Source organism: Solanum verrucosum, unplaced genomic scaffold (assembly GCF_900185275.1).
Source record: "Solanum verrucosum unplaced genomic scaffold, falcon-dt-bn FXZP01000102.1, whole genome shotgun sequence".
Classification (NCBI taxonomy): Eukaryota; Viridiplantae; Streptophyta; class Magnoliopsida; order Solanales; family Solanaceae; genus Solanum; species Solanum verrucosum.
The window spans coordinates 4,657,532-4,682,106 of record NW_026019930.1 but is presented as its reverse complement, the minus strand read 5'-3'; the positions used below and the strand labels follow the sequence as shown (position 1 = coordinate 4,682,106).

The 24,575-nt window shown below is 34.2% G+C and overlaps 1 protein-coding gene across 1 annotated transcript; it reads left to right on the top strand.

Annotated features, from left to right (window-relative positions):
• The first annotated feature begins 22,775 nt into the window (after positions 1 to 22,775).
• On the top strand, positions 22,776 to 23,135 carry LOC125832149 (cyclin-dependent protein kinase inhibitor SMR1). The gene has a single exon (XM_049511302.1). It carries the CDS (start codon positions 22,776 to 22,778, stop codon positions 23,133 to 23,135), a length of 360 nt encoding a protein of 119 aa, XP_049367259.1.
• The last annotated feature ends 1,440 nt before the right edge of the window (positions 23,136 to 24,575 follow it).

Below are 24,575 nucleotides of genomic sequence, written 5' to 3'. Positions count from 1 at the left end.
GGACTAACCCCATTTTTATACGCATTTTCTTATGGCTTAAGATAAAATCACCAGTCCTCATATTACCCTCATTCTTCTTAACAAACAAAATAGCACCCCACTTGAAAACACTAGGACGGATGAACCATTTATCAAAAAGCTCTTGGATTTGAGTCTTAAGCTCTCTTAATTCTGCTAGAGCCATATGATATGGAGGGATGAAAATGGGGCGAGTGTCAGTGTCCAATTCAATTCAGAAATCTTTATCTCTATCCGGAGGCATACCAGGCAAATCCGTAGGAAACACTTCCTTAAACTCAGACACCACATGAATAGACTCAATAGAGGGAGACTCAACCTCAATATCCCGAACATGAGCCAAATCAGCCAAACAACCTACCCTACCAGTTCATAGCCCGAATGAAGGATATGATCTAGCTTAGGCTTGTACACCCCTTCCCACTCTAATCTTTCTCTACTGGAGATCTCTAGAGTTACCAACTTAGCATTACAATTAAGCCCGGTATAATAGGAGAACAACCAAGTCATGCCTAAGATTATATCAAGTCAGTCATATCCAGCATAACCAAATCAACCCAAGTCTGAAAATCCATAATCACAGTAGGACAAACATGATATACAAGGATGACTATGACTGACTCTTCAACTAGGGTAGAAACATAGATGAGGGCATCAAGTATATCACAAACTACATCAAATCCCAAGACAATTAAACTGACACGTACGAATAAGTAGAACCCATATCACACAAAATAATAGCCATCTGGGCACAGACAAGAGTAGCACTAGTGACCATTACATCACGGCTCAAACTCAGTTTTGCCCGAAAAAATATATAATTAAGCCCTGTCGTCTTGAGGAGAAACCTCCTTGTCTGGCTGCACTACTCCTCTACCTACATTACCCTTTCATCGACCTCCACGGCCTCGCTGATTTTCTCCTCATATACCTAGGTTCTCCACAATTTTAACACACCTTATAATTTATATTCGATTGCTGAAAATTGAATTAGATCGCGGGGGTTAGTTCGGGTACGATTCAGGGTTCATAATTGTGACTAGGGGAAAACAGGGGTGACTAGGCTGAGATTCTGTCTCACCCTGTCCCGCTCTGGCGGGAGAAATTCCGCACTGGCGGTCTCGCCGTGGCGGGAAAAATCCCGCCCCAGCAGCCTCAATGGAAACAGAACCCATGTCAACAATTTACTGGGGTTCTTTTCTTTTCTAAATTCCCCAAAGGTTCCCAACTATAACATGCATTTAAGAAAATTCCCTTAGCTAGGGCAATCATTGTCTACCCCCGATCAACCCAACGAAGTACGCACTTTCGAATTCTTTTACATCGTTTCAACACTACCACACACATATCCCCAGAATACACCCAGACTCTCACATGGTTATTAGTTGGTCGCAACACACGTCTAGATTTATCACTTACGAACCACCTCGTAATTTATTTAGCTCCTTACACCTAATCTCGTGATGACTTTCTTTTCATAACAAGTTTCACGAAACTCAAAAAGTTACAACTTGCAGATAAAATCCAAATTCTTTAATTAGTTCATTCTATAGACGACCGTTATTGATGATCTATGCCTTATACGGCCCCCAAGGCCATATACCAATTGGAATCTTCTCAGTTTCAATAAACTTGCTTGTGTCCCTTTAGTCGGGACTACGATATCTAGTTCACTTCGTTGAGATACCAATTGGACTCAACTCATACCACAAGCGACAATAGTAGCTAGCGAGCCCCATAAAACTGCTAATTTCAATCATAGAACTTGGTCGAACCCAATTCTTAATCGTCTCAATCTTTAACTGATGGTAACTAGACCTTAAATCAATCTTAGAGAAAATCGATGCACCTTGGAATTGGTCAAAAAGGTCATCTATCTAAGGCAAAGGATAATTGTTCTGAATGGTGACCCTATTCAACTGTCGGTAGTCTATACACATCCTCTCTTGCTAGTGATGGTGTTACCACTTTTGTTGCTCTAGTTCGGAGCATAGAGTGAAAGAGGAAAGATATCAATTGGATTTAAGTCATAGCACGAAGGATTAGAAAAAAGTGAGTTTTTTCCTAAAGTCCTATAGACTTTCAAAGAAAAGTACGGACGTCATCGTACCGTTTCACAAGACTTTACTAGACTCGTTTTGGTTCAATGAGATCACTGAACCTAGGGCTCTGATACCAACTTTGTCACAATCCAGACCGTCGTGATTGGCACCACCACAAACCCTCCGGTGGGAGAACTATTACTACAATCCAAACAAACAAACTTTATGAAAACTAAAGAATTTAAAGATACAGAAGTAGGTTTAAATGACTATAAAAATGGAGTTCCCATAAACTCCAATGTTTTAACAAACAACTAACCAAACTAATGCGGAAATTCAAACCCTAGAACCTAAAAGTCATTGTACCAAAACTCTATGAACGAAAAGTCTAAGAACAAGGGGTATAACCCCGAAACTAAACAAGCACCTTTAACAAATAGTCTGAGTCTGAAAAGAGTAGACTTAAACAAGAAAGATCCATGGCAGCCTGAAAGAACTGACTCACCCTTGAATCTGATCACGCTCAACAGTCGCTTAGTTGAGGTCTATCAATAGCCGACTGAAGATGCATTGTACTTAACAAAGAACAAGCAAGTGCAGTATCAATATACAATCAAAGTGTACTGGTAGGATCACTCGGCTATCCCAATAAGTGAAACACATGCAAGTAACCACAACATTATAAAACAGGCATAGACCGAACATATACAATATGAGTCATCTTTTCAGGATCAATGTAGCATCACACGTTTTCAATAATACACATTGGTTATCAATTTAGAGCAACATACAGTCTTCCAATATCAATCATCACTAGATATGAACGTAATCATCACAAGTAGATACACAACACAATTCAATTGTCCGCTCACGGAACCCAATTAAATGGTCCTCTCATGGAACCCACACCCAAACTGTTAGCATACCGGAACGTGGTACGCGATCAAATGTTTATGCTGGAACGTGGCAACTGATCCCATATTTATGCCGGAACGTGGCAACTGATCCCATATTTATACCGAAACATGGCAATCGATTCAAGTTAATGTGTCGAAACGTAACACCCGATCCACTCAACAAACCACAATCACAATCACAATGTATATTCTCACAATCATACAACAAGAGGCGTTTCATGACATACAATTATTAAATTATCCTCATTTACGATTAGGGTGATCAATAATGCAACATTCACATACATACATGTATTATAATAAGCAATTACAAACATATATCACACCAACATGAAATCACAATCATCACCTACCTCGAATCCAAGCTTGAATCCCCTAAGGCACTTGAATCTTCCCTTCAGGATTCTTTCCGCTTGCTAGGTCTACAAACAATAATTTATACGCAATAATCAACAATCAAAGGCCTAATTATCTGGATTATAACAAATCCAATAACCCTAGACCAAACCCTTGATCTCCATACCCAGATTAGGGCTTTTCCCACCATAAATTCTAGATCAAAACCCTCCCCCATCGATAATTACTCATGAATTTACATTTTATGGATCAAAACATGGATTTGAGGAGTAAAATCCTTATCTTTAGCTTCAAGAATGGTGAAAAAGGTTCAAAAATCTCCTGGGGTGGTCTCCTAGCTCTCAAAGTCGAAAAGTGTAGAATAAAATGATTTTGGGATTTATTTACGACTTTAAGTCGCGTCTGGCCCGCCACAGCGGCCCTCACCCCGCTACAGCGACATCGTCGGAGCGACCAAAATCACCGTCAAAGTGGCTTGCACAAAACAATGAGCTATTTTAATAATTTCAAGACCCCTATTTCACAACACACCTATAACCAACGATGCTCAGAAAATATCGTTCACGTTAAGATCGATTCTGGGAGTTCTACTCACCCGAATTAAATTACGTAAAGTCGTACGGATTCCTTAACGACTTATCTAACTACTCATGTAATCAAATTCATAATTAGATCTCTCATTTGTTACCAAATTTCCCTAGACCTCACTGACTTCGATTTCGTCCAAATCTGAACTAGGCTAGGAAATCCAAAGTTACTACTCAAAAGTTTTCTAACCTCAATTCTTTCTCCATTGACTTTTCTATAATGAAGGGAACAAGTCGTTACACATGAGAAATAGTGCAACAACAAAAATTGTGTGAAAAAAAAATATTTTTTATCAAATTTTGTACCTTTATCACATAAGAGATCTCCCCTAACAGGTTATTTAAAAGAAATTTTGGTAATTTATTTTTTATGTTTTAAATTTTCTATATTTAATAAAATATAAATACAAAATATAAAATATAGAAGATATACTAAAATAGGTGTGTTTAGTTGAGGGTATTATATTAATAGTTTTTTAATACGCGTGTTGCACATGTATCTCATGCTTAACAATAGAAATACTTCAAAAGTTCAAGAATTTGAACTAACTTTTTTAGCCTAACTAAAAATGCAAAATTTTGTAGAAAATTAAATTAAAGAAATTTAATCGAGAGAATAAAAACACACAAAAGATTGGAGAGGGAAAAACATTTAAAATACTAATAATAGTAATAAACTAGGATGAAAGAATAAAAAATTGACCTCAGTGAACTCATTTATTTATTGCCAACAAAGGGTAGTATGAATATGTGTTTATTGTGTCTTATCAGAAAGTCAAAACCCTTTCGTAAAAGTCACAACATTTTGAAAAGTCACTACCTTTCATAAATGTTACAACCCTTCATAAAAGTCACAACTCGTTAGAAAAATCACAACCCTTAAGAATAGTCACAAACTTTTGGAAAAGTCACAACCGTTCAATATGAAAATGTTTTTTCTTTTAATATAAATAAATAATAAATAGAAATATAAAATATAGAAGATATACTAAATTGAATGTTTTTAGTTTGGAATTATAATATTTTAATATTCAAGTTATAGGTGTTTTTAGTTGGGATATTATAGTAATTAAATATTTCATTTACATATGTTTAAAAATGAGAGGAACTCCTCTATTTATAGCCAACAAAGGATATAGGAAGTATATATGAATTGTGTCTTATCAGAATTGTCACAACTCTTCAAAAAAGGTAACAACCTTTAGGAAAGTCACAATTCTTTGAAAAAGTTGCAATTATTTTGAAATGTTACAACCTTCAATGTGAAAAGGTGTATGCATTTAATATCATAAAATACAAATATAATAAATAAATATAAGATATACTAAATTTGGTGTTTTTGGTTGGGGGTATTATAATAATTTAACATTCAAGTGAGAGAGCCCTTTTAGTCAGGGTATTATAGTAATTTAATATTTCAATTTAGGAATTAAAATCTACTAAATATGTATTCAATAAAAGATGAACAGTAATCACTATTCAATAATAATAATAAACCGAAAGGAAAGAATGAAAAATTGAGCTCACTGAATTCACATATTGTCCTTAAGAAAAATATTTTTCTTAAGAACACGAGGTTATGAAATATATCCTCAGAGGATAGAACGGTTCACTTCATCAAAATAGTACCTCAAATTTCGCTAAACTTCGAACTCACTCAATGACTGTAAATAACACTTGAGTTTTTGAAAAAGAAGAAAAGTATAAAACTTAGAAAAATCATAGCTCAAAACTAAGAGGAAATTCCTCTATTTATAACCAACAAAAATTAGTATGAATTGTACCTTATCATAAAAGTGACAACTATTTTGAAAAATCACAAGCCTTTAGTCAGAAAAAGGTATCTGCTTTTAATATAATATAAGTAAGTAAATAAATATAAACTATAAAAGATATACTAAATTGAGTGTTTTTAGTTGGGGGGTATTATAGTAGTTTACTCCTTATGTCCTGTATTAGATGAGCACTTTCGATTTTACACGATAATTAAGAAATCATTAGTAGATTGATCAACTTTATTGTATTTTATTCATACTAATTAGCCATTTGAAAAAAAAATTCAAAATTTGTTTAAACTTCCAAAGGTAATATTAATTGTAGGGGTAAAATATGAAGGAAAAAAAGAAGGAAAAAGGACAAATATACCTCCGAACTATCGTAAATGGTATGCAAATACCCTCCGTCATACTTTTGGGACATTGGTGCCCCTGCCGTCCAAAAACTAGAGCATATATGCCCTTCACTCGAAAGACTAAATATGGACATGTGGCGCAATCTTATCCATCGATCCGATATTTAATAAATGTAGGGTCGGTGGATAAGATTATGACATGTGTATGTCCATTAGTATAAGTGTTATATATACTCTAATTTTTGGACGATAGGGGAACGAATGCCCCAAAAATATGACTGAGGGTATCTACATACCATTTACGATAGTTCGGGGGGTATATTTGTCCATTTTCCAAAAAAAATAATAATGTTATCCTAATCTTTAAGTGATCAAGCAATATGAAACAAATATTTTTAGTAAAGAGAAAACTCTCAATCTATAGCCAACAAATGATAGTATGAATGTATGGTTATTGTGTTTTATACTCCCTCTGTCCAATTATAATTATTCACTAATGACTTGACATACCTCTTAAGAAACAATAAATAATAGGGTAATATTACTATATTATCCTTTGACTTTATTAAATTAAATATTTTGAAAAATGTATTAGATGATAAATAATATTTAATAGTAAGGGTAAAATAGACACTATTTAATAGAAAGAGTAAGATAGACACTATCTCTTGATTTTTTTAAAATTGAACAAGCATTGTTGGATAACTATTTTTAATATATGGACAACTATTATTATTTGATAGAAAGAAGAGTACGCATCGTTTATTAGAACTATCTCTTTTCGGATAAGAATTTTATTTCTTACATATTTATTGTTTATCTGCCAATCTAGATCTCCGATGTATAAGAATAATATCATTGTTCTATAGAGTAAAAATAAAAAGTCTTTCCATATTTTTTTCATTTTCAGTTCTTTGCGTGTCTATCAAGATTTACTACACTGAAGAAAAATCATATTATATTAGGGAAAAGAAACATCTTAGCGGTAAATTAAGAAGGAACCATCATAGTGTAGGAAAAATAATTAATTAAAACGGACTAAATATTATATTATTAAATTACTATTGCACATCTTTACGATAATAGTAAATAATTAGAACTAAGAAACAAAAGGAAATCAGATAATAGGCCAATTTTAAATATATTTCAAAAATATTTTTTTTTGGGGGGAGGAGGTAGGGGTGGTAGGGGTTGGGTGAGGTAAGAAAATCTTAAAATTTGAAATATTTTTCAAAAATAATTTTTGAATTCTTTTTTTTTTGTTTGGGGAGGGGGGCTGGTTTGGGGGTAGGGGTAAAAAAAATATTTGAAATTTAAATTATTATTTTTTTGGATGGGAAGGATCGGATATGGAGTACATGATAGGGTATGGAAAAAAAATATTGCAGTTTAAGAATAAGCTAGAGTTTTAGAAAATATTTTCCTCAATTTTTGAATAAAAGTCAATTTTCTTAAATTTGAAGAAAAAAATTGATTTGAAAACATTTTCCAAAAAGTTTAAATCAATCAAACATAAAAAAATTGAAAAATAGTTTTCAGGAAATGTTTCCCTTCCTACTAAACACATCCTAAATGGATTACACAAGAGCGGTGAGGGGTGGTTTGATAGTTCGGTAGAAGTATGCAAATGTAGATATTCATTATTATTTTTTATTCCACATAATATAAGAGTACATAAAAATTCTTATAACATATATATGTATTTTATTCATTTTAATTTATTTGTTTTATTTATTTTTAGTTTGATTTAAAAAAAAAAAATTATTTTTGAAAATTTTTTAATTCTAACTTTTCACATGACATGTTTATGACCACAAAATTAAAGGGCATTTTAGTACTTTTCACATATTTTAATTTTAAACCATAAGATTAAAAAAAAATTCTTCTTAGTTTATATGTCAAGTCAAAAACAAAAAAAAAGAAGCAAATTACAATGAAGGGAGATTAGTTATGAGACTTTCTAAATTGATCCAAATGTCATATTAATTTTAGGAAAAAGTAATAATTATACAAGCATTCCTACCATATTCACTAATTCTCCCTATAGTTTAAAATAATTATATATTGACTCACTAATTAATAAGTTTATACCAAATTCCAAGTCGGATACACCTAAATACAATTTTTTTACTTCCAGATACACTTTGAAATACATATACATATATAGGGAGAGAGGCGAGCGAGATAGGAGGGAAGAGAACGAGAGAATTAGTGTATCCTAGATATATGTGAATCATAGTAGATACATGTATCTCGGGATACAAGATACATTATGAAATATAGATACATTCTGAAATATAGATACATAGGGAGAGAAACAAACTAAGGAGGGAGAGAGGTGAGTGCGAGAAGAGAGAGACGAGAGAGATAGGAGAGAGACAAGCGAGAGAGTCAGTGTATCTCAAACACATGCACATTCACTTGGATACAATGTATCTGAAACAAATTACACCTAATTTTGATCTCATGTATCCAAAATACATATATGAGGACGCACTAGATACACGTATCTAGAGATCGAAATATGGCAAAAATGATAATTTTGAAAGCTTACGGGACGTAATTTGGCGCTAAAATAGTGGAATTTGTGTTGTTCACCCTTAATTTGTTTTACATAAATAACTAACAAGATACATTCTTAAATACAAGATAGAATATACATAGGGAAAGAGGCAAGCATAAGAAGAGAGAGGCGAGCGAGATATGAGAGAGACAAGTAAGAGAGTCAGTGTATCCCAAATACATGCGCTTTCAATTGGATACATTGTATATGATGAAACAAATTACACTTAATTTTGATCTCATGTAACTGAGATACATATATGTGGACGCGCTAGATACATGTATCTAGAAATCGAAATCTGGCAAGAATGATAATTTCAAAAGCTTACGGGACATAATTTGGTCCTAAAATAGTGGAATTTGTGTTGTTCACCCTATTTTTTTTTTACATAAATAACTTATTTCTAAATTAGTTGTCATACATTAATTGTTTCTTTACTAGCTACCAAATGTCACCAAAAGGATCGGAGAAACACTTATATGACTATTTAGAGTCATTTGGTAGCTTGTTAAAGTTATACAAATTTCATTAACTATAAAAATTAGTCATGTAAGGTTAATTATTTACATATTGGTTATTACATCTTATATACATTTTCTGTAAAGTAATATTGAAATTTCCTCCTAACTTATTATATTGGCTATACGAATTTCTCAATTACAAATCCAATACCATATTAAATGTGTTGAATTTTAATACAAAATAAAAAAATTCTTTTAAATATATTATTACTTATATAAATTTAATACATAAATAACTTAATTTCTACTAAATTACCCAGCCACCCCTTTTAGTGCATGCATGAGCGATGAACGGAATGGTTGTTGAAGATGTAATTAAACGAAGTCAGAGTTAAAAATCTATTTAGTTTTTTTATCTTTGAGTAAAGGATTTTTATTTAATTCCCATCAATTAAATTAGTCAAGTTGAAGAAGTTTGAGTACCAAATTATAAATTTATGTATAAATATAAGAAGAAAACAGATGAGTGTCAGAGTTGCATCCTCCGCAATATATTGTTGCGTGCTAGAGTTACCATCATTTGCTACAAACGAAGAGACAAAGTGGCACTCCAAATCTCCAACCATCTCATTAATTCTCCTCACTCTTTTTTTTCTTCTTTTTCTAAGTACCTTTACTCTTGGAGTGATGAAACGTTACTAAAAAAAAAAAAAATTATGAAAGATTGAAGATGTATTTAAATTCATATAGTCAAGTAAATTAATTTTTTTAAGACTGTCAATAATTTAAGGATGAAATTAATAATTTGTATATAGTTTAGAGGTGTTTTCAATATTTCTATTTTTTAGAAATAGATTTCATTTACTTTTTCACTTTTAAAATATGAAGAAAAGTCTATTATTTTTTCCCTCTTATTTTACCTTCAACATAAACTACTTATTCACTAAAGTATTTCTCAAAACTTAAGATTATACATTATATAAATATTTTAAAAAAAATACTAATATTAATCATTATGTTTTGAAGGGCATCCAAAATTCATGTTGGAATGTATGCGTCCACCAGTGACCACGGGACCAGGTCCCTCAGCAGAATAACAGTGCAGAAAGTAAATATCACAATATAAAACAGGCACAAGATTTTTACGTGGAAACCTCCTTGCTCGAGGGAGTAAAACCACGACCTGTCTCACAAGATTTTTCAAACTGTTTTTACTAATCTTCTCAAGCAAAAGTAAAACACAATTTACACCACAACAATGAGATTAACCTCCTAATCTCACACTAAGTAATACAACGATTACTTAATCAAGCCTAAGCAGATATCACACTGCCCACTAAGATACCTACCTCTAGATAACTTAGACTTCAACTAAGCAGATACAATACTGCCCACTAAATCACCTACCACTAGATGACTTAGAATTTTGACTAAGCAGCAACAATGCTGCCCACTAAATCAGTTGACCTTAACTGACTTAGACTTTTGGTAGAACAGAACGAAGATCTAATTCATTTATAGATTAGGAATAGATTTTCAATATAAGCACATGAGACACAAATCTCAAAATACAACAAAGACTCTTTAGTACTCCATCTGGTCCCTTGTTGATATGAGCAATGTTCTTCCTTGAAGATGACATTCTTTTCAAGCTTATGAATTTTCAGAGAAAATCCAAGTTTTTGTTTGCCAAATCTTGAGTTTGTGTTTTGGAGAAGAGACTATATAAAATCAACACAACCTCCTTGAGACGACCCTATTGGATGAGAGCCTGCTGGTTAGAAAAGTTGTGCACCTACCACCAGCTTTTTCTGACAGACTATCTTGTCACCTTTTCGTATACGCAATCTTGCAGGGACCAGGTCTCTTGCAATGTTCTTTGTGAGTTATTGAAAGGCTTGCTGGCTCTCTTCATCTTTGAATGAATGAATTAATTTGTTGTTTGTCATGTTGACTAAGTCAACTATAAAGAGTTATTAACCGTTGGACAAACAACTGCTTCCATTCTGATTAGTGTAGTACGCTGGCACTTCACCAACCTCTGACACAATAGCTTTACAGTTGTACCCCATTATAGATCTGGACGAGAGAATTCAGCCAGGGATCAGGTCCCTGCATTTATGAGGATTATCAAAACACTCAGAATATAACATTTTCCCCCTTTTTGATAATGACACACAAATATTCCTCACAGTGAGTTTGTTCATTCATCTCACTGTGATTAGTCCCAATAACAAGGATTTGGTTCCTTGTTAGATCTCTAAGTTTGTTAAATTATCAAAACTTATCATCAACTCCAAAATAACATTTTCCCTCGTTTTGATGATAACAGACTGATTCACCAGTTCCCCCTATCAATAAGAACTCTTCAGGTAACTGGAGTTTCATCATCCCCGAAGTTTGTCAAATTATCAAAATAGCATTTCCCCCCTTTTGATGATGACAAACAACTTTTTCCCCCTATCAGCATGACTATGTCCTCTTCAAGTAGCTAGCATTGATTCCCCCTATCGGCATGACCCATGTCTTCTTCAAATAGCTAACATCATTGATCTCATACCTTAACAATTTTCCCCCTTTTGACATCATAAAAAAGGTTAAAGCAGTAAACCAAGTTGACATAAATGCAGTTCAAGCAAATTCATGGCCACTTGGGCAATACTCAGCATGAGTAAAAATGCATAAAGTAATGAGACAAGCCAGCAGAAGCAAGACATTTTTCATTCATAAATAAAAGATCAGCCATCAAAGCATTGCAAATATGATGACGAATGAAAACCAGAACAATGCCTATTTAGGTTCGATAGAAAAAGAGGAATGAGGATTGACTTAGAAAGTTAGGAAGAGAAGAGATGACTTAAAGGCAAGGGATTGAAAGAATAGAATTAGTGGAGCATTTCCCTTAGCATGGTATTATCAGAAGCCTCTTTTAAAGCTCACATTCTTTGTTGCCCAGCCTTAATGTTGAACCTTCATGGCTGCCAATTTTTTTATTTAATTTTTTAACCTGGTCCCTCTGATTGTGCTGTTTCAAAAGCTAAGCCTTAAGGCAAACCATTTCAGTATCCCTGTTAGCAATAACAACTATCATAACTTCCAACGCAAGCCTGAGTTTCTCATGACAGAAAGATTGATGAAATTGAACCTACTCGTAGATCAATAATTGAGGAACCAATTTTGTTTTACATTTTTTTTCAGACACCCTCCTATTCAAAATACTTTGAGTTCTCAGAACATCAACCTTTTCCTTTTTGAACATCATCTTTCTCACCATCTCCTTTTTTCTTGTAGGACCTAGTTCGTCTTCACACTTAAAAACATCTTCATCAGAAAAATCTCTAGTAGGACCAGAGGGTTTACACATTTGAAGTGTTTTTTTGAGAAAGTAGAAAAGAAGGTTTTGAAAATTTATGATTTTTGAAGGGGATTTGAAAAGAAATATGGACTATAAAGGAAATGAAATGGTGTATTATGTGGAAGAAAGTGTCATTTTGGTATTCAAAAGATGGGACAACGGTCAGATACCTGAATGACAGACATGTGGCAATTGCAACGGTTCACATGCATAATTTAAACTGCAATGTTAAGAGTGCTAACCTTCGAGAACGGATCGGGTCTCTCTTTCAGTTTGAATGTGATTGCCTAGATCTGTCCTGACCTCCCTTTTCCTTCAGCCCTTTTTCCATGTGTGTATACCTACAAAAGGTATGAGACTGAACTTGCTAAAACATACATAACATAAAAACAAGGATGCCTGCTCCCTTTGCATAGTCATGAGAGAGTTGATTGCTTCAGGCAGAATCCATTAGAAAATGTTTCAGCATTGCAAACTTCAGTTTGATTATCTTGGCCAGGTCTTCTAATAGCTTCAAGCTGCTGCTTAATCCACAAGATTGAGCCCATCAAGCTGCACTTGCTACATTTTCTGCCTCAGTTGATGAAAGAGCAACTGAATCTTGCCTTTTAGTTCCCTATGAGTGAGAGATTAGCCTATAACATAAGCCACTCCTGAGGTACTCTTTCCACCAACTTGATACCAAGCATAATCAACATCATCATGTACTCCAAATAAAAAAGTCTCCTGATGGACAGAATAGGACCGGGTCCCCTGTCTTCTACAAATGTCTCAAGGTTTTCTCAACAACCTTCAAATGTGATTCCTTTGTACAAGAATGGAATCTCTGAACCAGGCTCATTAGCATCCAGGTCCCTGTCTTTGATCAGATATCAATTGCCTTGAACGCTATGCTATCTTTTTCTCTGCAGCTAAGTTCCCATGAGAGTATGCAACTGGTCCTTGCTTAGGGCTTCAGTGAAGATGTCAACCACTTGATCTTCCATTTTGCAAAATTTCATGATGACATTACCCCTCTTTATCACTGTCTTGACTCCAAGTATGTTAAGCCATTTGAGAAGCTCATTGATGTACTTTTCTGGACAACCGAGGGTACCTTTAGAGGTTTGCTAAATCTGTAGCTCTAAGAAAAAATCTCTCATCGTGCTCATTTAGAACTCACTACCCATGAATGCGGCAAACTCTTCACACAATAACTCAAAAGGTTGCTCCAAAGATGACATCATTAATATACACTTGAATGATCAACAATTCATTTCCTTGTGATTTCAAAAAGAGGATTTTATCAATTTTACCTTTTTTGAAACCATTGTTGAGAGGAACTTGGACAATCTGTCAGCTAGTTGGGAAACCAAGTGTCATACTTTGCTTCTTTCAAACTGAGCTTTATTAGCTTCTTCATTCTCATCTCCAGAATTCACATTATCAGTTTGAACTGAATCATCTTTGTTCAGCTGTCCATATGACCGGGTGCCTCATCAGGTTCATCATCTGCATCAGCTTCCTTGGGACTGTTGGATCTGTGAAGAGGATATTATTCAGCAAGCTCACTATTTAGACCATCTCTCTGAATCTGAAACATCTCTTCCATCTCAAAATCTTCTTTGTTTTGCAACTTACTTCTCAATTCTTCCAGGCTCATCAAAAATCACATGAACATCTTTTTTCAATGCACATTTTTATACATCGGATAAGCCTTGCTGGAGGATGAATATCCCACAGTTACTCTTTCGAACTTCATTGAGATTAAGCTTCTCAATATCATCATTTTGGTCACAGAACATGTAACATTCATCACTTCAGCCCGAAGGTTCTTTGAAAGATTAAAAGTTTGCATATTTCACCTGAAGGATGGTCTAATCTGCTTCTCTTTAATACCAACGTCACAACCTTTGTTATCTGCAAATTTCATTTTGTGCAGACTGGGGACCAGGTCCCTTGATACAAGTTTGTGCTGTAGAGAAACATTTACAAGAGCACGTCTCTCATGTCATACCTCAACATTCTCACTTTGAGCACTAAGGCAAGTGAGACTGTCTCAACGAGCAGTAATCAGATCAGCAATATACATGTTCTTGCATTTTTTTCTATCAAAATCATCTCCCGAGAGAGCAAGTTTGTGACCACACGTTCTTTCTGATAAGAACTTAACTTTATTTCATTCATCACATATCTATGAAACACTCGAACGATTGTATTTCAACCATTGCCATAGTACACATCCTCAATAGTGTGTTCCATAAAACTCATTTGAGACGGAGTTCCCAGTAAGCAAATAACAGAGTGATAAGAAAATCTTTTTTCCAGTAAGGCAGATTGGTTTTCTTCAACTTGGGACCATAAGCAGGATCAGGTCCTTTCTTCAGTCTATTCCTCTGTTTGGAATAGTTTGACGAATTTCCTTCATATTTTTTCAAAACAGGACAATCTCTCTTATGATGTCCATTTTGACCACAATGCACACACAACAGATCGTCAACATCATAAACAGATTTACGGCGAGGATTGTCTGGGGGATCTATCTTCTCATAGCCCAGCCCTATTCTACTGTTGTTGCCTTGACCAATTAGAATGTAAGGATCTTAGAGAAATTGGTCCATTTGAGGGATTTTTCAAGTTCCTCTTTTACACGGACCAGGTCCCTCTCCAGCACAAGATTTCTCTCTAGAGCCAATTTCATTTTCATTTCAGCAGTGTGCAGCTTATTTTCAAGCTCCAGCTGCAAGTTGTTGGCCTCGTTCTTTTCTTTAAAAACTGTAGTAGCTGCCATTTTTATCTTTTCCTTCAGTTCTAGATTTTTAGCTTCTAGAACAACCATTTGACTTTCAATATCCGATGTTTGGGCAACTAAAGCAATTTTTCCATCTTGAGATATGCCTAGGCTATTAATCACGAGATCCTTTTCAATTGTTAGCTCACTTATCAAATCAAGTAGTACAACAACTAGCTTTCTCAATTTACTGGTAGAAAAAGTATTTAAGTTTTGCTTGAAGTATGATAGGGTTACCTTTTCATCAACATCTTGTCTTATTGCCAGTCGCAAAACCATTTGTCCAACATCTGGGAGAAATTTCCAGAATCTTGGAGACTTGTCTGCACAAGGGGACTGGTTCTTCAAGGAGCATGAGCTCATCTGTAATGGTGGAGAATCTTATGCGCATTTCATGAACAAGTTCACCTTCTTTCATAGTGAAACTTTTGAACTAAGTAGTAAAGAAATCTAGCTTAGATTTCCTTGTTTCTTCCGTGCCTCATAGGTAGTTCTCACCAGATCCCAAATTTCTTTGGCTAATTCGCACGAATAGATCAGATTGTATTCGTCCATTCCAATGCCAAACATAAGTAGCTTCTTGGCTTTGTGATTTTTTCGAACTAGTTGCTTGTCAGAGTCATTATACTATTTTCTAGTTTTGGGAATCACTCTTGTTATCTCTCCAACTTTAACCTCCATAGTTGGCACATAAAGACCTTCACATATCACGTCCCACACTTCAATATCCACATCCATGAGATAGTCTCTCATTCTAATCCTCCAGTGTGTAGAGAATTGACCCTTAAAAAGAGGTCTTGTGGAAGACTGACTTCTTTGCACGCTCACTAGTGTCGTCATTTCCTTTAGGAATCTCTCTCTTGGTGTTAACCAGATAGAGAGCCCAAACTCTGATACCAATTATTGGAATGTATGCGTCCACCAGTGACCACGGGACCTGGTCCCTCAGCAGAATAACAGTGCAGAAAGTAAATATCACAATATAAAATAGGCACAAGAGTTTTACGTGGAAACCTCCTTGCTCGAGGGAGTAAAACCATGAACTGTCTCACATGATTTTCCAAACTGTTTTACTAATCTTCTCAAGCAAAAGTAAAACACAGTTTACACCACAACAATGAGATTAACCTCTTAATCTCACACTAAGTAATACAATGATCACTTAATCGAGCCTAAGCAGATACCACACTTCCCACTAAGCTACCTACATCTAGATAACTTAGACTTCAACTAAGCAGATACAACACTGCCCACTAAATTACCTACCACTAGATGACTTAGAATTTTGACTAAGCAGCAACAATGTTGCCCACTAAATCAGTTGACCTTAACTGACTTAGACTTTTGGTAGAACAGAACGAAGATCTAATTCATTTATAGATTAGGAATAGATTTTCAATATAAGCACATGAGACACAAATCTCAAAATACAACAAAGACTCTTTAGTACTCCATCTGGTCCCTTATTGATATGAACAATGTTCTTCCTTGAAGATGGCCTTCTTTTCAAGCTTATGAATTTTCAGAGAAGATCCAAGTTTTTGTTTGCCAAATCTTGAGTTTGTGTTTTGGGGAAGAGACTATATAAAATCAACACAAACTCTTTGAGACGACCCTATTGGCTGAGAGCCTGCTGGTTAGAAAAGTTGTGCACCTACCACCAGCTTTTTCTGACAGACTATCTTGTCACCTTTTCGTATACACAATCTTGCATGGACCAGGTCCCTTGCAATGTTCTTTGTGAGTTCTTGAAAGGCTTACTGGCTCTCTTTCTCTTTTTGAATGAATTAATTAATTTGTTGTTTGTCATGTTGACTAAGTCAACTATAAAGAGTTATTAACTGTTGGACAAACAATTACGTCCATTCTGATTGGTGTAGTACGCTGACGCTTCACCAACCTCTGACACGACAGCTTTATAGTTGTACCCCATTATATATCTGGACTAGAGAACTCAGCCAGGGACCAGGTTCCTGCATTTGTGAGGATTATCAAAACACCTAGAATATAACAATTAAAAATGAACAAATAAAACGTGATCGAAGGGAATAGTAGAATTTAAACTAATTGGGTAATCAATTGTGACGATCAAAGTTAGATCTTTTTGAATAAAAATCCAACTTTAACAATTGAGGCTTGATGAGAAGATAGATTTTGAGTTCTCTTTCTCAGATAAATCCACATTACAATAAGTTTGGGCCTAATCTAGAAAACACAAATAATCCAGAGTATACTCAATAATTAAAACTGCTTGACAATTTATTTTACTGAGATTGAGGTAGTTTAGGAATTGAAGAGGAGATGCATGTAACGATGCTCCCTGGTCAGACTAAGCCAGACTTTTAGGTCATCCACCAGCCTGGTCAACACCTTGAATCATTAAGTAAGTAGATTAATCTCATTCTCGAGAGAAATTTTGATCTTTTCACGATTCAACTCACCGAACCGCGCGGGCACTTATTCTAACACCTATATAGGAGAATTTTTAACACCTAATTTAAAAACGAGCAATGCATAAATAACTAAAACATAATCTAACATCTTATTTAAGTATGAAAATACTCTTAACTTGATTTAAAACAAGGTTCTTCATAAAGAACTACTCTAGATATTCCCCAATGAACTAGTCTAAACAAGTACGAGAGCTTCTAAAGAGTACAATTTATGAAAGAATAAGACATAAATCCCACCATAGAGAAAGACAAGTAGAAGTAATGGTGATCATCATCTTCACCTATGAAACATCATTGATCCCCGCAACCAGATTATGTCAAGTGCATAGCAAGAGTAATATCAGTATAAATAATACATACCGGTTAATGTCCATCAACGGTCGACCTGAATCCACCACCTAATGTAAAGTAGACATTTAGAAGAAAACATGCAATATGAAAGTTACATCACCCCCAATTCTTTGCCCATATGATTGTATCATCCCAGGTATAATGCCTAATAAACTAGTACACATACGCCCAACTTTCTACCTCGTTCTGTTGTCAATTCCACCACTAAACATTCAACCCTATTTTCACTCTAAACTTCCTAAGCCTACTCTTTATAAAAAATGTTTTAGACCACTTTAGCAAAACACACACCATTCATGTAAAACAACTCCAAACAAGATTCCAGTCACTAACTTTCCCTAACCTAAAACACATTAAGCATGCCCCCACCAAATAACGCAATGACCCATATCCAAGTCCCACTCACCTATTAAGTAATCTAGACCATCCAAGGATCCTCTAAGGCACAACCTATGGTGTTCAACATGAAATTTAGGTCTACATAAGAACCACCCCCAATAAAATACAACAATTCGACAACTCAAAACCTAACAGGTGATAAATATAACATAAATAAGAAAAACGTTCCATTCATGGAAGCAACATGAAAATTTGATTCTCTTATGGAACCCACACAAAAATTGTTAGTGTATCGGCGCGGCACCCAAGCCAACCGTGTTAATGTTTCATATCAAGTGTGATATTCAAGTCAATCGTTAATATCTTGTAACAACATGATAACTGAGCCAATCATTAATCACAAACAACATGCACAATCACAATCACAATGAACAACCAATTTGAAACCATAAGTAAATAAACATGTTCATTGCATGAGATTATCACATGAAGTCATTTCACATTATTCTTCTAGTTTTTCGTACATGTACCGCACAAATGATACTACAAAATAGTTAACGTGCACACATTACATACTTTAGAAAACAACCACACCATCACCTATATATATGACGTCATTTTGAGTACACATTTGTTTCCAAAAATTACCTCCCTACTCCAGGGAATTAAAACCACGAGAGAATCGAGTATATGCATTTTATGATCATCTAGGACATGTTTCATACATGTTAAGTCAAAGTTGTGATTCAGAATCTGTATTATGTTGTGACTGTTGGTATATGAGATGACATGTATTATTGTTCTGTAGTTACTTGTTTACATTCATATTTTGAAACTAGGTGTATGATTCTATCAGTACAAGCTGTTTGGGTACTAATACTGCATTTGCTTTTGTTTTGTGGAGTACATGTATATTTCGACAGCTGCTTCGAGACCTCAGTTGTGGGAAACAAGACATGTGAACCCAAGGGTGAACTACTCTTTCAAATTGCCATGAATTCTTCTTTAGCTTGTTGTCCATCTCTTCGGACACCTACATTTTAGATTATAGACTTATGTTTTCTGTTGGGGTTGCATCCCTTGATTCTAAATACTTTAGAGTTTTAGAATTATGACTTTCAAGTTCTAAGGAGTTAAATTTCACAAATGATTTTGTTAAATGATTGAGTTTATGTGAACTTGATCCTTTCATCGTTTTAAACTGTTTTCCTAGCATTTACATCATAACTTGTTTCTTAAAGTGGTTTGATGGGTTAAGAAAATTTGAGTTGGTAATTGGTTCTCCCATCAGAGGATTGTGTGGGAGCCAATCATGGTGCGTCAGGATCGTGACAATATCAAATGTGTCAAATACTAGTAAGTCCAATTTTCAAATGTCCAGGATTAACACTCCACGATCTTATTTATTATAGTATTAAGTCAAATATGAAACTACATGACATGAACGATAAGGTGATCTTAATCCTTGTTAATCATATAAACTTATCTATTTTAAGGAGTAAAGTATTATGTGAATTGAGTCTATTAATTATTATGGTCTGCATTAAAGACTCAAAAGTCAAAATCGAAAATCTTAAAAGTTCGTGACGAGCTTAGAAATCCAATCTGAACTTATTTGGATTGGATTGGACCATAATTTCTTCAATTTGAAAATTGAAACCAAAATTTTTATATTCGATTTAAACGGTCTGAAGGCCCACCCTACTTGTACTAGAAAATTCCACATTAGGGAGTAAAATGCTCCCTAACAAAGATGATCGATTTCATAGCTAATAGCTCAAACCCATGATCTCTATTAAAAATGAAAAAAACCACTTACCATTTTACCGCGAACCTTATTGCTTACAATTTCCTCACGTTTGTCAACAATAAGGGTGGGTATGTATACCGAAAAATTTTAAAAAATCGGATCGAACCAAACTAATTTGATTCTTCGATTTGGTGTCAATGTTTTTTTTCCTTCAAAAATTCAATTTTTCGATTCAATATTCAGTGTAAGAGTCTCGAAACTTCGGTGCACCGAAGAATCTCACCCCCCCCCCCTCCCCATACATACAACAACAAATTTACTACACACACATAACAACATATTTACACATCTTCAAATATTAATTTCCAAGAGAAACTCAAATGTATTTTTGTCGATGTACGTCATGTAACGAAATTCATCTTCCGTTTTGTTTTCCACGAGCAGTAGTTGGAGGCACAATATTCTTGACAAAGACAAATATGATGTTTTAAGTAGAATAAGTGTTTTATGGGAGACACATCATGACATAACATGATTTTAAGTTTTTAAGTGTCTTATACTTTGATTTTTGCCAGTGGCGAAGCCAAGAAATTTCATGAAGGGTGTCCAGAAATTGCTCAACAAAAGATTTTTTTTTTAAAAGGGAAAAAATTGTTGCTAGTGAGATTCGAACATGCAACCACTAACTCATTCAATGTTTTTGAAACCCATTAAAAAGATCTAAACCCACAGGGCTACAACAATCTATTATATCAAGGGTGTCCAAAATATGTTATTTAATCACTTTCGTGTATCATTTTACATATATATACGATATTTTTTTCCGACGAAGGGTGTCCAATTGGACACTCTGAGTTGCATGTGCCTACGCCCCTGATTTTGGCCATTCTTTTATTCACACCGAAAAACCCGCTTTAAAAACACAAAATCAAACCGAATTAGTTTGATTTGATATTCGGTGCACACTTTTGAAAAATTGAATTTAAGAATCGAATCGAAATTTGATAAGATGAACTAGAGAACCGAACCCCCACCCCCGAGTCAACAAAAATAATTAATGGAGATCAATGTGAAAAATCTTTAATTCTTATTAAAAATCAAGACAGTACCAATCAATGGGGGTCATTAGGTCTTATAGCTCATTCTGCGAGCTCCCAGCCTTCCATAATTGTCGTAATAATAACACCATTGACTGTAATGAACGTCGAACCACCCTTTAAGGCTTTAACATTTAAATACTCTTCAGAGAGTAATTAAGTCTGGAAATATTTTTGAAGAAGAATAGAAATAACTCATGATACAGTAATTTTGAAAAACATGAGTAATTATTTGTGTCATAGGAAACCAAAAATTGTGAGAAAAAGTGGCATATGACGGTACCCAAAGTTGATTGTGTAACCATCAAAAGCAAGTTGTGAACTTCACAATTCACATGGCAATCCCAAAAAAAACAGAATGTCATGAATTTCAGATCTGACTCAGACACCAAAGGTTCTCGAATCTGCCCCCCTCTCCCTCTCTCTGAATTAATCTGTCTTTATTCTCATCTATCTTTCATATTTTATTTTTTTCCCATATCAATAAATAAATATAATTGCATGTTACCTATACCAGATTCATATGTATTTGACTTTATTATACATGTATAAGATTTGATTTTCTTAACTTGTATCACACAACTTATAGCATAGAGAACATAATGATGAAAGTGATAATGTAAAATGTCATTCAATCAAAACTTGAAACATAGGTAGATTTGTCTAGTAGATCCCTCTTCTTCTTATTTTTTTGTTTGTTTCAGTTCTAAGTTCAATGCATTGGATTTTTGTGGAGTGAAAAAAAAAAATCTTCAAGAATCATGGTGTATATATATATATATTTTAAACAATATTGAAAATACTTCTGAACTTGGCGTAAATTATTAGTTTCGTCTCTGAATTATTGACAGTATTAAAAACACTCATCTACTTGACTAACTAAACTTAGCTACACCCCCGAAATCCCAATTTGCACATGACATAGCAAGTGGTCTTAAACTCTTGTAGAAGCATGAGACTCTTAATAAAAAGCCGAGAGTGTTAAGAACACCCCTAAATTTGGCAAAAATATAGGGGTGTATTTCACTCACTTTGCTTGTTTGGCGAGTATTTAAGTCCAGTTAATCAAGTAAATGAGTATTTTTAAAACTGTCAATAATTCATGAATGAAACTAATAATTTGCGCCCAATACTTCTCCCACAAAAAAATATACCTAACAAGTAACACCAAGTGCAACGCCCATAGTTGACAAATTAACAAGAGGAGTTAATCTTGTATCTATCCATTCTCAAAACAAGAAAAAATGGCAAGCTATAACATTTATTTTTTTTGTAAATAAACATGGAAAAAAGAGAATTTAATTTCATTTTCCCCCCCATAATAATCTTAATTAATTACTATGACAAAACTATGATGATAGTCCGTCACGGTAATAGTGTTGTGTAGTTAGTGTAAGACTAAAGAAATGGAAAACTCAATTACCTTGTTTGGCACGCGTCTCCTTATTGCAGCCCCCACAGCCGTAACTAACAATTTTTCTCTTTCACCTCCTTTTTCCACCCCACATATATATATAATAATGAGACCTTAAGCTTAAAGCACATCCCCCCAATTTCACTTTCCCCAATTCTCCCAATTGGATCATGTCTAGAGATCTACAATCCCGGCGACCTCTTTCTGAAATCCAGTTACCCAGTATCATCTCACAAAATGAAAATATCTCTAAAGATCATGATCTAGAAAGATGTATTTCTACTACTAATAAGGAACAAGCTGTAGAAATCCGAACCCCTGGATCTCCTCAGAATTTGATCCCCAAAATTCTCAGCTGTCCACCGGCACCTAAGAAACCTAAAAGAGGAATCTCGTGTAAGAGGAAATTACTAAGTGATTTGGAGTTTTACGATGTGGCGGCAAGAGAGGAAGTAGATTCCTTCTTCAGTTCTGTTGATGAGAATTCTAAATCGTGTGGTAGTAACAGGAAGAGAAGGTGTATTCTGTAAATTCAATATGAATTAATGCTTCACTGAGTTCCTGATCTGCCGGCCAACATAATAAAACAAGTTATAATATTCCCCGATCGAGCAAAACACAACTCGTGAGTCGACCTGAATCCTGATGTATGTATCTATTTTACACATATATTCTTTTCCTTCAATATTATGTGAATTAATTACTCCATATTATTATTCGATCTGAATTTTGACTTTTGTTCTCCTTCTCGGAAATCAATTATCTGTACTATTTCATCTTCCGTTTTTTTCCCCTTACTTTTTAATGAGAATCCAAAAATTTTGACATCATCAGTAATTTGCGGTTTCTGGGTATTCAATTTGGAACAGTAGTATGAAGTGTTTGTCATAATTAAGATGGGGTAGTGATTAATTTAATCGATAGAGATGAAGATAGGTAATGGTTGGAGTGATTGATACGGCTTTAATTTGGGATTGATTTTTCATTTTCTTAAAGTGAATGGAGAGAGAGATTTGTTGTATTCATTGATGTGAACAAAACTAGACAATGTGCTGTCTCAACGTGGATACCATTATATTTGTCCCTATTCGCTTTTCCCCCTCTTATTATTGTTGTATTCTTTCACTCTTCTATTTATTGAAAAAAAAAAAAAAAGTTACTCAGGTGGTAAGTATCTTCCTTTTTCAATTCTAATTCTAAGATTGCGAGTTGAGGGCAAAAAAAAAAAAAAAAAAATTACAACTAGGACAATGCTTCTAGTTCAATTTATTCTTACCCCATTTTAAGTTGAGGGGTATTTAAAATCAACATATAACTCTCGTTCGTTATTGTATCCTATTCTCTTAATTAAAATGCTAATATAAATCTTCATTGCTTCATATATATATATGGTTGGTTCTTTAATTTAAGGTTGACTAAAAGGGGAGAATTGATTTTGTGTTTTGTTAATCTGAATTAGGCTGATTTGTCTTGCTGTTTAATCTGTGTTTGCGTGGTTTGTTGTGAATTGTGATGATGAGTCCAAGAAATCACGGCGTGACTAGTATTTTAATACTACCTAGCTACTTCAATTATTGGTTTAGTATATGGTGTAAGTTTAAACGAGGGTTAATTTGAAATGTGACTTTGAAAAAAAAAACTTGTTGTCCTATTGAATTGTGGATAAGATTCAAAGGCTGTGACTGGAGTAGGTGTCTGGATGATTTTTATTCAGCAAATTAAACAAGATTTCTAGAATAAATCAATCAACTACACCCACCAACTTCTCATTTAATTTTTAAATTGAATATTACTCACCTCACTAAGCAAAAAATTAGTTCTCATTTGGATCGTCAAAAGGAACTCAAATATAGGTAATTTGTCCGATACAAGTGGGTTGGATTCAAGATAATTTAAATTTGATCAATTTCAATCCGTTCAAGTTTTAATCCATTTTAAAAAGATCTTCAATTGAATCCAATTTAATTTTC

What these genes read in the sequence shown, in the direction of transcription:
- LOC125832149 (XM_049511302.1), top strand. Translation starts at nt 22,776, where the DNA reads ATGTCTAGAGATCTACAATCCCGGCGACCTCTTTCTGAAATCCAGTTA.